This window comes from Perca fluviatilis, chromosome 13 (assembly GCF_010015445.1).
Source record: "Perca fluviatilis chromosome 13, GENO_Pfluv_1.0, whole genome shotgun sequence".
NCBI classification, from domain to species: domain Eukaryota; kingdom Metazoa; phylum Chordata; class Actinopteri; order Perciformes; family Percidae; genus Perca; species Perca fluviatilis.
The window spans coordinates 15,381,830-15,399,731 of record NC_053124.1 but is presented as its reverse complement, the minus strand read 5'-3'; the positions used below and the strand labels follow the sequence as shown (position 1 = coordinate 15,399,731).

General features: G+C 39.7%; 1 protein-coding gene across 2 annotated transcripts in view; it reads left to right on the top strand.

Annotated features, from left to right (window-relative positions):
• vps50 (VPS50 EARP/GARPII complex subunit) overlaps positions 1-17,902 on the top strand; it is a 133,803-nt gene that overhangs the window by 34,383 nt on the left and 81,518 nt on the right. For both annotated transcript variants that reach the window (XM_039820298.1, XM_039820297.1), the window contains exon 10: positions 2,301-2,343. In XM_039820298.1, the coding sequence (XP_039676232.1) occupies positions 2,301-2,343 (43 nt within the window). The remainder of the gene's footprint in view (positions 1-2,300; positions 2,344-17,902) is intronic.

The window sequence follows — 17,902 nt, the reverse complement described above, 5'->3', positions numbered from 1 at the left end:
CCTAACCCGGTCCTCTGGGACGAAATCTGTGTGGTGAAAGACCTCGTGCTGCGCTCCTCACGTGGTGCAGTGCAAGGCCACGTAATGGGGCTCGCAGTTGCAGGTGAGAGGGCCTTGTGGCTGAACCTCTCGGGCCTGAGTGACGCACAGAAAGCAGAGGTCATGGATGCAACATACAACCCCACCAAAGGTCTGTTTGGTCCAGCTCTAGAGAAAATGAGAGAGCACAGCACCCTCAGAAAACAGGAGGGTGAAGCCTTTGACCTCTGCCTGCCCCAAAAACACCCCCCCCCACCCTCAGCAGGGACAGAGAGATGGCTTTGCTGCAGCAGCAGCGAAGGTAGAAAACGGGGCTGCAAGGCCACAGAGACAAGCTGCTGGTCAATAGACTAGCCAGCAGTCTCGGTCAGACAATCCCAAGCCGTGGGGGAAATGCTCCTTCGCTGCTGTGGCAGCAAGGAGTCGCCCCTCCCACCCCGGAGAGGGGAAGAAGAAGCGTCCAGCCTAACCCCCAGCTTCTCCCTCCACCCCTCCCACAAAGAGGAGGAAGGTTGGAAATGTAGAGCAAAGCCACCAAGGTTTGTGGTTCAGGAGCCCTGGTGTTTCACAGTTCTCCAGGGGCTCCCTCTCAGTTTCCCTTCCCCCTTATCCAAGAGGAGAGTCAGGGGCAGGAAGTATCCCAGTGTCACCAAGCACTTTCACCATGTTCAAAAACGGCAACAAATAAGCCAAGGGCGAAATGCTCCCCTCAAAACAAAATAAAACACACAATAAAACTGAACCAATGTCAGGTCCCTTTAATCCCTGTAGGGGAGCGCGTAAGTGACTTACAGGCTTGGTCTATTCGCCCTACCTGTCTGCAGTTTGCCCCAGGGCTCTCTAAAGTCTGTTTGCGGCCCAACCCAGCCTTTGTGCCTAAGGTGGTGGAGTCAGCCTGCAGGTGTCCCTCGGTGGAGCTCTTGGCTTTTCACCCGCCTCCTTTCTCCTCAGGAGAGGAGCAAAGACTTCACATGTTATGCCCTGTCCGGGCTCTGCACATGTATGTGAGTCGGACGGCTGGGTTCAGAATAGCGGATCAGCTGTTCGTGTCCTGGGCTACTCCCCATAAGGGCAAGCCATTGTCCCGCCAGAGACTGGATGGATGTTTCCGGACTGTATTTGGCACAGGCTGTGCTGGAGGCTACGGTGCCGGGGTCAGCGTGACTCTCGGTTCAATATGATTTTGGCTTCGGGAGATTTATGTAATCGGGGGTGGTCTATATCTCCCATAGTTCTTTATCTAACTTCGTTAGATAAAGAACTTTATGTTACTTAAGGTAACCCCGGTTCTTTGATAACAGAGTGAGGTGTTTCACCAACACGTCCCTCCTTGCAGAGACACGGAAAGAAACCTATCTGGAATGATTTGTAAGGAACTGGTCGACTGTGATTATATGAGGGGGCGTGGCCCTAGCACAGTTCGACCTGTCTGTCACGGACAGATGTGGTGTCATTGGAGCTTCCACTCCATAGTGAAACGCCTCTCTCTGTTATCAAAGAACCGGGGTTACGTTAAGTAACCTAAAGATTTCTGTTGCTATTTCGCAACTTTTGAGTTGAAAGCATTTCCCAGGATGAGCAAACATCTGAGCACACTCCAAGGATGCATAGGAGTTTTTTTAATTTTTTTATCTGTAACAGTCTGGTACATGCACAGACACACATACATACACACACTTAGAATACAGCTGCTTCCACTGTAGGATTTTTAAAAAAACACTTGAAACAAAAAAACCCTCATCTTAACCAACATGAGTTGGAAATACATCTGTATCTCATACTGTTGCGCCCTTTTGCCCTGCTTGTATGAAAGAGGGGAATTGTGAGACACATGGCTGCAGCTTGATGATGAAGTGGTTCTGATTTATATGATTTTGTTAATGGTTCCTATAATAGTTACTCAATTAATAGATTCATAGAAGAAGAATTGAGGGCAATTTTCATAATTGAATGTCAGAATTTATTTTACTTAGCTGGTAAAAAATACAAAAGATTTGCTGGTTACAGATGCAATGATCTGCTTGTGTTTCATTGGAAAATGAAAAGATTTGGAGTTTTTGACTGTTGCTTCAACAACAAACTATTTGAATTTGTTCGTACTCCAGTAACTTGGGATGGGTTATTTGCCATTCATTTTGTCATTTTAAAAATGATTTCTGACATTTTATTGACATTCATATATTAAACGGACAGATACATTGATATTAAAAACTTTGTAGTTAGTTGAAACTGGTTGGAACTAACTCCTTTTTTCTCCTCAGTGAATTGAATTCCAAACTACAAGACACTCTGGAGCAAATAGAGGTATGTGCCTGCCTTCCTGCTTAATATCTAATTATGTTATTTGAGGGCACTATCAGTGAAGAGACTTTTAGCAGTGAATACGATTATGCTCTAACCTTGTTAATTTTCCAGAAGCCCTCATCTAAAAGAAGCAATTTATACTTCATTTTGACATTTTGATAGTTTGCCTATCTCATTCTGGGTCTGCCAAATATTGACACATTCAGAAAGTTATTATTGTCAGTGTGCAAGCACGGCAAATTATATCTGTTTCATCTCTAGTTGCGTCGTGATATTTGGTGTGATAAATGGTATGGAAAGCAATTTTCTCTGCACCACTGCTGCTGTGCTTGAGTAGATTAATTACTTACAGTTCCATCTGTACACAAGAAACAGCCGTGCATGAACACACACCTACATAAGCGTGCGGCAAGGTGCTCGTTTGTTTACCTGTCAGCATGAGTTTGTGAATAAGCAAAGCAAAATCCTCTAAAATCATAAAAGTAAACCTTTCCACAGGCACCCACATCAAGAGTAGAATTTTAGTATCTTAACACCTTGATCTTAAGAATGCTAAAAAGCCCTGAAAACTTATTTAATATATATATATATATATATATATATATATATATATATATATATATATATATAATATATATATCTTTCTCTTTTTCCTCCTCTCTCTCTTTCTCTCTCTCTTCTCTCTCTCTCCTTTCCTCTCTCTTCTCTCTCTCTTTCTCTCTCTCTTCCTCTCTTCTCTCTGTTGTTGTGTGTTGTGTGTGTGTGTGTATATATATATATGTATGTATGTATGTTATATATGTATATATGTATTGTATATGTGTATGTATTGTTTGTTTGTGTTGTTTTTTTTTTTTTTTGTGTTTTTTTGACTGTTTTTGTCTTTTTTTTATTTATATTTTATATATTTGTTCTTCTCTATATATATATATATATATATATTATATGTTATATGTGTTATATTTATATGTATATATATATATATATTATGTGTATATATATATGTATGTTATATTATATTTATTTTGTATATATATGTGTGTATTATATTTATATGTTTTATGTTTCTGTATATATATATGTGTGTATATATATGTATATATGTGTGTATATATATGTATATATGTATATATATATATGTGTATATGTATGTATATATGTGTGTATATATGTATGTATGTATGTATATATATATGTATATGTGTATATATATATATGTGTATATTATATTATGTGTATATTGTATTTTATATTTTATGTATTTGTGTATATATATGTGTATATGTGTATATATATGTGTATATATATGTTTTATGTGTGTATATATGTATATTATGTGTGTATATATATATATATATATATATATATTTTTGTGTGTATATATATATTTATGTGTATATATATATATGTGTATATATATATATTTTTTTTTTATATTATGTGTATGTGTGTGTGTGTATATATATATATATGTATATGTATATATATGTATATGTATATATGTGTATATATATATGTGTGTGTATATATCTATATATATGTATGTATGTATATATATATTTTGTGTGTGTATGTATGTGTAACATATACAGCATATACTGTGTGTAATGCATTACACAATAGAGATGTCATCGGTTGGCCGTCAGCCTGGTGTGTGACATCCCTTAATTTCAATAACTGTTTTTCTAGTTGCATCACGTCGCCACACACACACACACACACACACACACACACACACACACACACACACACACACACACACCCATCCATCCATCCAATTGCCCACGCCGCCTCGTGTGGTAGCTAAACATGCGGCACATCTATATCTAAATCCCTGGTCTTAGCGTTGATAGTCCTTCTCTTTTTTTTTCTTTTTTTTGTTCTTCTTCTATCTATTTCTGGCTCCAGGAGCAGCTTGATGTACGCCCTGTCGAAGACTTGTAAGCACTTTGATGTTTCCCACTACACCAAGGTCCAGCTTGCCTACACACTCCTGGGCAAGACACAGGTCAGTGGTTTTACCATGTCTTCAGGGTCCACGGGGAATGGCTAAGCATGACTGGATGTGATGGTCAGTTGTTGTCATCACTTACGCCGTATGTCCTTTTTGTTTGACTCTTTGTCTTTCTTTTTATTTTATTTAGTTTTTGGGAGGGGATTGAATGTTTCATCCTGGCTGTTCCTCTCCTTAACTTTATTTCAGGGTTGTGTGTGCATTCAGTCAGCATTTCGGTTTCCTTCCTTTTGACCTTTTGCCACCATTTTAGATTTGAAGAGTATAAAAAATCTCCCACAGACAAGCTTGTAAACCATCAAGGGGAAAGCGAGAATGTAATTTGGTTTATTGAAGTTTCTCTTTTTCTTTTTTCACCCTTCTTGCTTCAGTGGGTTGTTTTCACTCCAGTGAATGAATTCAAAGGTCTCCTCATTGGAGAAAGAAATATTTTTTAGCCCACAGGGCATGCATGCCATCATTTGTGATTACCTTATGCTCTGCTTACTGTCAATCAACTGACACCCACAGAACTCACCCACAAGAAAAGACAGAGTTCTCCAAAACAATATAATAATATTAATCCTTAGAATAATATAAAATAAACACTCAAATTTAAACAGCTGAAAGCGTCACGGTGAAAACATGTTTTGATTGTGACATTTTTGCTGTTTATTTAAAGCTGTAGAACATTTATGTTAAGAACAACATCAAGACAATACTGTAGTTTCTGTTAAAAATGACTGAAGAGAAATATAATAGAGATGTAAGTGACACAGATATTCTCTTTTATCATTAGGGGATTTCTTCCTTACTCTCCTCATCACTCCTCATATCCCATTCCAGCCCTCATATTTTTGGCCGGAAAGTGTTAATCTCTGATCCTAGGGCCCTCTCTTTAATAACCCTTACACTCCACCACCATGTCCAACATCTCCTTGGCCCTGATCTCTTTGTTCTGCTTTGGCTTGTATTTCTTCTTCCCCTTTCTCACCTCCCTGATCTTATCCTTTCTGCTATTTTTTTTTTCCAACTTCCCTCCTCCAGTGTACCAGTGCTCTCTGGTATGGGTAATCAACCATGAATTGGGTTGTATATTATTGGAATTATAAAATGTTGTGCTTACATAATCTTTGTCATCCATGAAATATTTATTACTTTCCTACTCAACAAAGTAGGATAATTTGTGGCCCAGTTATAGCTGAAATGAGTAGCCATTCAGCTATCCGCGGTCATTTTGAGCAATGATGAGGCTGCCATGTCTGAAAATAACACCTTTCGGCTAAGTTTATATGGATTTTGGGATTCCACAAATGCTTTTCCATTCCTTATTCAGCATTTTTGAGCCGCTGCACATCCTGCACTTTCGCACATTTTCGCTGAGCCTACAGGTAAATGTAATTATGTAAAAAGCCTGTGAGGGGTTTAGTGCCCAAGGGTTATGCTGGATGTTGGAGCTGGGCCAGATTGTACTAGATGGATGTAAATGGATGGATATACTTGCCTGTCTAATATATGCATTACATTAGCATTATGAATGCCATGTTCTGCAAACATGGCATTTTGCATACAGGTTTAAAATGTTATATTGCCAGTGTAAATTCTGTGAATTTATGGCGGAACGTCTACAAAGCCCACCACAACCTAGCCCCCTCCTACCTCACTGACATCCTGCACCAACCTACTCCTATCTGCATCCTCAGATTAGCTGACCTGCCAACCAACTGGGGGGACAGGGCCTTCTCCATTGTCACCCCTTCCCTCTGGAACTCAATCCCCAGCACCTCAGACATTCTCCCTCCCTCACTCTTTCAAAACCACACTCCAAAACCCACCTATCCGGCCTTGGAGTACCTTTTAAAGCTATACACATTCAATTTATTATTATTGTTATTATAAAATAAAGGTTATGTCACCTTCTCCACATTACACTTGGCAGCACTATTACAATACTGCTGATTTACAGTAGAAAAATAACTTGTTGAATTGACTCTTAGACCCAAGCAACCAAAAGAGGCCTCATTCTTATCCTGGCACTACTTTCCCGCGCTCGCACATATTCTGTCATTGTTATTCAAAGCCAATGTTGATGGTAATAAATAAGCTGTGTGTCTCTTGACATTGAAGACATCCTTGAGGTGGAAGCTGGAGTCACCAATGCTTGTTAGAGAATAGAAGTGTTGTTATTACTGTTATAATGAGCATTTTTCAGACTCAAAGCTAACTAAAGAGTTGTTCTTGTCTGCCTCTTGTCACTGCCCCTAAGGGCTGTTGTTGTTGCTTTCCTTCTACTTTTTTTCTTTTGCATGCACTGAATCAGTTCTTCACACCCTCTCTGCATATGTGTTTCTCACAGTCAGCTATGATCTTTGTCTAGATCTTAGCTTTTCTGCAGTCTTTCTTTTACTGCAGTAAGTGAACACACACATGCACAAATGACACCACTTTTAATCTGACGCTTTTTCAGTTGGATATATAAATGAACTGTGTCATCAAAGAGTAATTGGCATCACAAAGGATGTGGCCAATACAGTAGCATACCACCTCAGACCATTTGCATTTGTTTTTAAGTAGCTGCAGAACAATGAGTCGATTTGCTTTTCCGTTGATTGATAATTATGCCTGAAGATGGTGATTATTAAGATGTGAGTTGCTATAGTTGCCTTCCCCTTTTTCTTTTCTACAAGTCCATGCGCTTTGTACAGCCAGACCATTTTTCATGAATTGTTTTGTGGACATATGAAGTGAAAGAAATTTTTAAATTGCATTAGTGGCAGCAGGTAGTCAGAATGGATGGAGGGCAACATTCTGTGGTGTGAGCGCTTGCAGTAAAACAATCTAATTGCACTGCAACACTATGGGGCTTTGCTCAACACCGTGCCCACGTCTCCTCGCGACTTTGGTGTCCTCAATTCACTAAGGTTCCCCATAAGCGAGACTGTGGGTGAGAGCTGCTAAAACAGAAAATGATCATAAATGTCACTTTAGAGGAAAAGGGAACAGACTTGAATTGTGAAGGCATTAAACAGAGCTTTCGGTATGGTGGAACAAGATTATACTATAAGGTTTTTTAAATCATGGTTTAAGAGCATGTTTGGATTTACATGCAAAATGAAATCCTGATTATTAATGCTCAATGAAGAAATCCTGCTTTGCCCATTAATAAGTTGTGCTTTTTTTTTTTTTTAAAGGCTGCTCTACCATGCATGGCCAGTCACAGTTATATGCCTCTTCCATTTTGTTTTTTTCTTTGCGGTTTTGCCTAATTAATGACACATTCCACAGCAAACAGCTGGTTTTAAGCGATGTGAAAATATGGAAACTAGAGGCGAAATTGCCCAGGTACCCGCTGGACTTGAACATTACGGTTCCCAGGAGACAGCTATGCCCATTTCCCCTCACGCCATATTAGTGTAGCTAACATGAATATGTCTGCAAATAATTCAAAATATCAGTTATACAGCATGTCTCCAAGAGTTTGATTTGCAATTTCCTGCCACTGTTTTGCCTTTTTTTTTTTTTCCAGATCCACATATTGGCGGTGCCATTTAACATAATAATTGTTTTTCACAACAGTGTATTTGGCTCTCTCTGCAGACTGCTATGGACCAGCTGCACACGCACTTCACCCAGGCCATCACACAACCGCGGTGTTTTCCAAGTGGTGCTGGGATATGTGGAGCTATGTGCCGGAAGCTGCTGATACCAAAATTCCAGAAGATGCAGTACAAGGGACCTGTGTGCCGCGATGAGGAGATTGAGTAATGTGTGTATTGTTTGGTGTTAGTAGGTTGTCAGTTTATTCCACCACTATTCACCCACTCTGTCTGCAAATTTAACAGCCAGATTTGGCCAGACAAGGTTCAGTTCGCTTTGTTAGATGCCAGTGTGGTGAAGACTAACTTTCTTCAGTGAAAACTTATTATTAAGGACAAAGCACCACCTAGCAGAGTGCTGTGATGAAGAAAGGACCTATGAACACCACTTTGTTGCTTACCGGTATGCCTCTAGCTTTCTCATTGCCTTGAAGCCAAGCAAAAATACGCACATTTTAGTGACAAGGGTTCTACAGATTCTCCTTAATAGAGGTGAAACAAAGGTGTAGAGGAGAAAGTAAATCAGAGAAGGTATATCCTACCTGTAGCCGCTCACTATTAGATAATTAATCTTGCTCACAATGCAGAACCAATGCACTGCTTGTAGCAGCACTTTTGATTGGGCTCACCATACTGGCCCCATACGCCTCAGTTCCCTTTCTGTCTTTTTTCTTTCCCTCCTCTTCAAAATAAATCCACATTTGCATGACCAGCAAGCCATAACTTGGTCAATTCATCATTAATTTGCTGGGTGTAAGTCGTGCGTCGTCCCCGGGCTGTGACTGCTGTTTACAGTCTGACCTACAGTGTACAGGGGTATACAGAGGTATAGGGAGAGGTTATCCGATCGCTGGGGTACAAATTTGTTTCTTTCAGTCTCTCCCGATATGTCAGCTGTCATAGTTTCTTTTTTACTCCCTGACCCATGCAGCTCCTTGCTGTCTGACTGCATAGCTTTTACTAGGAGCATTGCCAGTTGCACGCTTATATGTACAATGGCCTGCCCTTTACCTCTTACCTTTTAGTGCTACCTCTCCTCCTGCTTCCTCTTCATCTCTTCTTCTTCCCCTGCATCCTGCTTCTTTTTTTGTTTTTTGTTTATGCATGTTTCCTACCCCCTGGTTAGGAAGAAATATTCAATTTATAGAGCTAGGGGGTTCAATGGTTCAGGGGTCAATGGTAGCCTCCATTCAAGCTGGCTGGCAGGATGTTTTCAGTGTAGGAGCTGAATCAAATATTTAAATATAAAGTTTCTTATATTTAAATTTTCCATCGATTATTTTAGTATCGGTATTCTACCAGTTATTCTGTGCGATTAATCAGTATTAGGATGAGAAATACTTTTGTTTTATTGAAGAGCAATAATATACAATAGTTTGGTTTAATTTTCGGAAAAAGCAACATTTGTATTGTACATTGCTTACAATATCATCTCTCAAAAACTAAACATATTAAGTGCCATATTACATTGTTTTAAAGAAAACATTTTTTCTGAAATGCAATAACAACCTCAAACTAAGGCATACCTTAAAACATACATAAACATTACCTTAAGTTGTGCAACTTAACTTTCAGAACTACAAAGTTTCAACCTGAGACCTTGATCTGTATAGGCCTATATGTAAATATTAAGTTACACTCAACCTATTTTTCATTTATATATTTGATTACAATCTGTTACACTTATGCTAGTAGAGTCGTTGATCAGCTGTTTCTCCGTGAAGAGAGTGAGAGAAAATGGTGTGCAACAACAGCTTTCCGGCTCTTTAAGATCAGATAACGTGGTCACCACTACATATTTTCTCATCTTTGTTTTTGGTAGTTGTTGTGTTTGGTGTAGTTTTTATAGATCCAACAACTGTGATTGTTACTTTTTTTGGGTCCCCTTCATGGAATGGATGATTAAGTTTAGACTCCATGTTTTCTGTTGAGATGCTGAAGCATTGACGTTGTGCTATTATTGTGGTAAGCTAGTTTGATTTTGCAGTAGACACACTGTACAGAGTTTTAGTTTTAATTCGTTTGAACTGATTCAAGACCGATCTCATCAATTTGTATGCGTTTTGGCGTGTTATCACGAGCATAATCACACTTTAAGCGTGTATATCAGCTAGCCGTCGACATGATTGACCTACATTGCAAGTGAATTTCCACCGTAGCGAGTAGTATAAAGGAGCGGTATTATTCGCAAGGAGGTGGGTTTGGGGTGGACGGATGGAGTAAAAACAGCTGGGTTAGGCGTGTGGCGATTATTCAACCGTTTATTTATTTATTTATTTTTTGGTTTTTAAGCCTTGCAATGTTTTCTTTCCTAAACCCAACCGTTTATTGTTTTCCTAAAGCGTGTTTTTGTCGTTATTTTCCGTATTTTTGTCACTGTTTGTTACTTAAAAGCCTTTCCCTGTGTTCTTTTCCTAACCCAACCATTTTTATTTATTTATTTGTTTTATTTTTAACGAAGTGTGGCGTTGTTCTACGCGATAGTACGTAGCGTTCGCCACAACTGCGCATAGCGATGTAAAGCAAGGCCCGCGTGGTGGGTATGTTTACATCTGCTGTATGCAGTGTAGATATAGCGTGGATAGCTGAAAATCGCATTACAATAAGCGCGCATTTGGCTTTAGGAAAAATTAGCGTGTATGTTTACGCCAAAGTCATGATGCCATGTTGGCCATTAGGGCTTTACTGGAAATCTGTGTCATGGATCCCCTGAAATAATGTGCTCATGCAACTGTACAGTAGTTACAGACACATCCTAATGTTTACTTGTGTTTGATGGATGCCCTGCCAGCACTTTAGTGTGCCGCCTGGATGATCTACACACACACACACACACACACACACACACACACACACACACACACACACACACACACACACACACACACACACACACTCACCCACCAACTTTAGATTGATAGCGTATTGTCTGCACACTCTTGGCTGTGGCATGATTGATAGGGAGACATCCACACACATTCGCACACTCAAATGAAGAGGTAATGTGAACACCCATACAGCAGTTCATTTGTGTAAGCTGACAGCATTGCAGCCTGTCTGCAGAAACTTTTAAGGAGAGATCAAGTGTTTTGCTTACTTTTAGTCCTTAACGGTAGATTATTGTGGTATTGAGAGACACTTCCAGTATGTACCTGCCTCTACAATGTCAAGGAGGAGGCTAACGAGAAGTACCCATGTAAATATATGTGTCTATGTAGCTCATGTGGTACACACACACACACACAACACTGGACTGATGTGGTTTTAATTAGAAGTGCTAAAAATCTGAAGATGGGTTTAAAAGCTTGTCCTTTTTTGAGGATTTCTTAGTATTTTAAATGCCCTTCAGTGTCCCACCTCAAGAAGGTCCTTGGGACCTTACATCATAACTATTTATTGAATGGTTTACCAATATTTTCCTGGCTAGTGTAAAACATTTACCTGTGTTCCCTTTCAAATCCGATAGAGGAGTAATGGTTAGGGGCTTTCCTCTCTTTTCAACAAATACCATTGATTTGCTCTTGAGGCATGGCATTAGACCCCCACCTGCTCAGTGGAGCTGCTCATAGTGAATGTGTTATTATTGTGGAATTTGTGTCAATACAAAGCTTGGTGTTTTGTGGAGAAGAGTAAGCTTATCCTTCTACTTTTCCCCTGATAAATAAAGGTTAAGAAAATGTTAAAAGAGCCACATTAGACCTCCTGAACTTGCCTCTTAGTTATGCAACTTAAAATTCAGAGAAGTAGGAACACTCCAGAAGGTCGGTTCTCCTGATTGTGAAAGGGGTCTTATTAATTTTACATCAACATCTCATCATTATTGGCCAGCCTCATTTCCTTATCAATCCCCTTCTCTGTCTGACTTTTCTCCTGATGGAAATAAGGACTGTTCACACTCGAATCATAGGAGGTTCTCCACTTAGGAGAGGTGACTGTAAAAGGCTGAATCATATGCTGCACTGCTCTTTCATATTGTACGAACTACGAGTAGTTACAGTAATTATATTCATCCTACCAACTGGGTGGCATCCGTAGACTGAAAAATATCAGAACAATTGGAGGATCGCTATTGATTCTGATAAATTCCACTAAGTCATATTGTAGGCTGTGATGAACATGGCGGCATCTAGAAGCTGCTAGTGGGGAGGGGCTTTAGCCTTTCAGTGCTGTTTTTTTTTTTTTTTTTACCTGTTTACACAAGCCATTAGCTCTACTCATCATAGAAAAATCACCCTAATAATATGAAGCGACAGCTCAGTAACCCATGAGTGATCCATCCCACTCCAATCTTTGTGCAGTGTCAATGGGAGTATTTTGACCTTCAGTGCAGTTGTATATCTGAAAAATGGCTATTGCAGAGGGGCGTGGAGGGGATGCATGCAGCTGTTGCTTCTTCATGTAAAGCAGTGGGGCCATTTGATTCTAGGCTGGCTTTTGTGTTTAGTTAATCATAGCTGCTGATAGCTTCATTACAGAGCAAAGACTAATCTACTGCCAAACATTGTGCATCTTACCATCAGCAGCTCTTATGGATGAAAATTGGTCTCATGTTGTTTGTTGTTATTACTCTGTCACAGTAGCCATAGCATCTAAAGACTCAGCTGTTCATGATATCATGAAGAGTGTTTTTATTTTATTTTTATTATTTGTTTTAATTTTTTGAATCTCATGCCAGGATGCCCTAGCCTGGTCTACCTGACTTCTCTTACATTTCATGTGTACAGAGAGTCTGGCCACTTCGACGGCAAGTGTTAACTTCCTTGAAGGCGAGTTCTCTGTTGAGGAGTTTAAAACTATTGGAGCTGCCTAAGAGCCCTCTGGATCTGCCATAACCAATTGTGCTAACGTTTGAAGTAAGTAGTGTATGTAAGTATTGCTAATGTAGCAGCAAGAAGAAGCCGACTATCGGCTTATATTTAGATTAGCATCGCTAGCCTTAGCGCTTAGCCTTAGCCAACTCCGTTGCCACAACAGACCGAATTGGCATTTCGCATCTTTGCTAGGGACGTCCTCCCACGTCATCGTTCTCAGCCAGTCCATCTGTTAGCTGATTGGACACGCCAAATGTTGGCTAGGAGAAACCAAGAATATACCACCTAAAGCCAGCCTAGAGTACTGAAGGAAGTGAAGAGTGGAGGTGGCGAGGAAGAGGAGGCGGCAGGATACCCCATTCATTGAATTTTTATTTTCTGTTCAGCTGCTAGTCATTCTTATGTGTCACAGGGGAATCTGTTGAATTGCAACAAAATTACTCCTCTAAAGCCACTTGGAGACTCAGTAATGCCTTTACAACAAAAGACAACAACAAGGTTCATTGCACATGGCAAATTTTTATGATGAGAGCCTGTTAAAATTACAACACGAAATGGGGGAGCAGATAATAAAAGCGACCCTCACTGCAAAATCGTCTGGTAAAAGCCGAGCAACTGCATTTTTAGAATAATGTATGTTTTAAAGGGGCATTGCCTTAAACTATTAATTGAATTATCACAAGCATTTCAAATTGTCACCCATTTATTATTTTTATTTAAAAAAGTTTAAAGACGTTTGCTTTGACAGTGGCATCAGTAACTTCTTTCAGCAGGAAAAGCAGGCGGTTGTGAAAGCCTTTTTATCCTTTTAAGCAAGACTGGACACGACCATTATACATAAGAATAGGTTTTGTCCACTTTTTATGTATGTCAATGATAGTTGCTTTACTCTTTACGAAAATATTATTGCATCAAGTTGTTTAAGAGTGTTTATGTGAAATAAATAAGATTTACTTCAGGAGTGTGTACTGTAGTTTGTTTCTTCTGGCACAGCAGGTCACACAGATTGCTGACCATGTTTTTTTGATCTCTTGCAAGGGTAAAATCAGTTTATTCTTTTTTGAAAGGAGAGGTGTGTGATTTTCTTTTCCTAAAGTGAATCCAGCTAAATCAAGGTTAAGTGCCCTTGCTTGCACATAACAACATAGCTGCTCTCTCTCCACAAAATGTGGCGTTTCTTTCATAGTGCTCTCCACGAAGCCCACACACAATAAAAAAACTCGGTAACGTCTTTTCAAAACCTCCCTGACACAACCTGACCTACTGTATGTTACGCCGTGATCATGGGAAGCTGTCTTCAAATTTCCACCAAATGAAACGAAGAAATAGATTCCAAGCCGCTCATCAGACTCTCATCAACGGTACTTGTTTAGAAGGCTGTGCTAAGCAAGGTGGATTAAAAAGTTGTTGTTATCGCCCGCCAATGGCAACCTTAGGTGTGACATGCAAACACTCTTATGTCAGTTGTAGCTTTCCTGTGCACTTCTGCACTACAAGTAGCACCTTTGTCATATTATTGCTTCTTCTCATCAAACCCACAAAGACAGACACAGACACACACACACACACACACACACACACACACACACACACACCTCTTACCCCACATCGTCTCCCCTCGCTACGTTTGCTTACAGCAGCGTGCTGCTGTGATATGGTTGACTGGTGGAGAACATCGCGATATCAAATATAAGCCTTGTTTGTCAAAACTGGTTCATTAGAGCACCCTATCAGGCCTGTTTTGCTGGAGCGGTTTTGTAACTGATCTTTTATTTGTTTGTTTCAGGTGGAGTCTCCTAAGCGCCCATTGATTTAATTTAACATAAATGGAAATTCTAATTCCAGTATAATACCCATTGTAGAAGTATACGTAAATGTGCATGCAGCATTTGTTATTATATAATGTATCTATGTCTGTTGGGGCTGGGGAACATGTCCATATTTAATGTTGGATACACAAAAAGTGTTCACACGAATGCAATATTCTGTCTAGTAGTTCTATTGATATTGAAGGAGGATTAAATGGTTTGGCGCTGTAACTATAACCAGTCCAGTGTTATGATTGATAGAGTTTCTTCAGGAATCATGAGTGTTTGTAAAATATTCACCTATAAAGCCCTCAGAAAACCCACAAAGACAAGTTTAGTAAGCCGTGATATAATTTAAAGAAATACAATGTGCCTTACATTCTTTTCTGGAGAGAGAGGTTTACCCACTCTGATGTATCATGAGAATGCTGCAGCGGCGGGGATTTACTTCTTTACTGCGCATTGCTTGTCATACCCATGTTGGACCTGTAGTGCTCAGGCCGTAGGCATATTAGAAGTGCACCTGTATGCTGTTGTTCCTTGCTTATGAACTGCAACTAGACAGCAGTGGTTTACTTGAATTAGGCCACAGCTCACAGAATCTCTTGGTGACATTACTTGAAGATATATATTGGTCAAAAGATGAATCCTGTTTCATCATGCTTGTTTATCCTGGTATTTTGAGCACAGTATTTTAGGATTTGTAATGTATTTTAAGGCTTTCAACTTTTGCTTTCAAAATGTTAAATATTTGAAAACTTATGTAAAAAGGATCTATATGTATTGTTTTCAGCCCTATGGTGTAAAACCAACAGGGAGGAAAATGAAGATGATTTGCTAAATGTGTTCAATTGTTCTGTCTTACCTAATGGCTGGTTGATGCTTTGTTCTGTGGTTTTGTGGTGTTCATGGTTCAAACGGTGCTTGCTCTCCTACAATGTCGGTATTGTAATGTTATTGTGCTCAACACAGCTTATAAATGACGGCAGTATTTGTGTGTGTAATATTTGGGGTCTACTACTTTACCTGACTGCATCCTGCAGTTGTCACTGGTGTGATAGACTGCTTTTCATAAAAAGTAACATTTTAAAATTCCGCTTATTTTCGCCGTTGGTGGTTAAATTTAGCTACTGTTCACTAACAGTTTGCTGTGGTGGCAGAAGTGTAGAGGTTTGTTGTTTTGTTGTTGAATTGTTCATTTGGATATTAGTTGCCACTGTTGCGGAGTTACAAACACATCCTCAGTAAAGAAAACAGTATTCAGAGTACAGTTTATTATACTGGTTAAAGGCATAATTGACTACCGTCATTGGAGGTTTGTTGCATTTATTGGGCTATTGAGAATGGATGGCTAAAAGTCTGGTGTGCATTCAACAGTGAAGAGTAGTAATGAAAGCATCACTTGCCTCCAATATTTGTGCTTTTGCAACATATTACTAATTTCTTTATTTTAATGTTGAGCTATTACTTTTTCTGCTTTTCATTTTGAAATGCTGAAATGTTTGATTACCTATTGTTAAACTCATATTCAGTGTAGTTACATTTCACAATGGCTGTTTCAGTTCATAGCATTTCAACACCATCTCTGTGTTGTGCAGTGTAGCTGCCTTGGGCAGCAACTCTGTCATTAACCTCTTTTGAGGATGGCCGGTCACTACATTATTTCTTGCTGATGGCTTACAGTTGTGAATGTACGCAGATGTCTCACTTTAGAACTGTTCTGTTGAGAGAGATTGTTGTCTGGCAGAGTGGTAGATTGTCGCTCAGGGACATATGGACGCACCGAAGGCAGTGAAGACTTTACTCATGTTAGTTTGTGCACGGTTGGCGGTGCTTTATTGCAATGCATATTGTTTCCGCCTCAGCAGCTGTCAGATTATTGAAGCTTGTGTTTATATTTCCGTTTGCTTTTTGTGAGAGGAAACACAGGCCTGACTCTGGCCGCTTATTCATTATCATCGGGTTTAAAGAAAGCGAAGTAAAGTCGCGGCTGCTGTAGGCAGCACTGTTTCATCTGGCGGTGATGAATTTGTCTCTGGACATGTTGACAGGACTCTTTTGGCGAGTTATTCGGTGGGGAGCGCTTGGAATGTGTCAGTGGCTACTTTTTGTGCCAACTGCACTGTTCTTTGAATTAAGACCCAACTTTTATTTAACCGCTACACGATTTTCCAGGCTTTCTTGCCCTTCTAATAAGCTCAGTCAAGTGTTAATCTGTTGGGTTATTGTGCAGTAAAAAAACGAGGTGTGCATCATCCTTTGAGTACTCTGTCATACCTGTAGCTGTCTTGTTTTTGGATTTGGGTGGAGCACCACTGGGATATTTCACAGCTCAATGCGGTTATCAGTTTATTCCATGGGTATGTAGCTAATTATTTATATATCATAAAAACATAGGTCAACATTATTAATCTCATAAAAGACATACAGAAATAATAAAGTTGCCATTTTATGGCAATACTCTATATTGGCGGCGTTTCACTTCGGAGTTATTATAGGTGCCGCCGGATGTCCCTCATTTCAGCGGATGTCGGTTCCTTCCGCTTTCTTTGTGTTGGCATTTTAAACTCCTGTCGATTTATAGGGACTATGGTTAACTGCTCCTCATCGGCAGGGTAAATCAGACAGCTGGCAGAAGTGTCACGATATATGAACTATACGCAGTGCTGTTACCAGACAACCATGCACATACATCATTGCCGCAGGGAGTGAATGGCTCATATTGAAATCCATTTCAGAACCCAGAAGTTGTGTGGTTTGATATGAGTATAATAGCCTACCTATTGTGCACCATAGATATTTGACACCCTCTTATTAACATCATTACCCAATCATTACTTACATTAATAATTTGCTCTTACGCCAAGGTCATAAGCGTTTCTTGTGACAAAAATAGGTGATGTTTTCCAACACAGTGTCCTTGACTGATGATGAGTAGAAACGGGCTTTTAATTGGGTGAAGCATAGAGGACAGCTCTATTTTGTTTGAGTCTCTTTGCTGAATCTTGTAATTTATTTTAAGTGGTCCAGCACTGTCAGCGCTCGCTTTTTAAAATCAAAAAGTATAAAGGTATATGACCCAGAAATACTAAATATAACACTGAATTCATATAGCCTACCCGGTAGAAAAGTGCATCAGTGACCTGCTTTCATCACTTCTCTGTTGGCGGCATATCACCCGGACAGCTACATTCCTGCCTGACAGATCTATGCGAGGCGGTATGGAGGTGATCTTCGAGCTACCACCGCACCATGCAGTGTACGAAGAGCATGACAAACGGAGACCACTTCAACTGCAGGTGGGGAGCTATACCTGTTTAACCCTATGACCTTTGTAATATTTATTTCAGA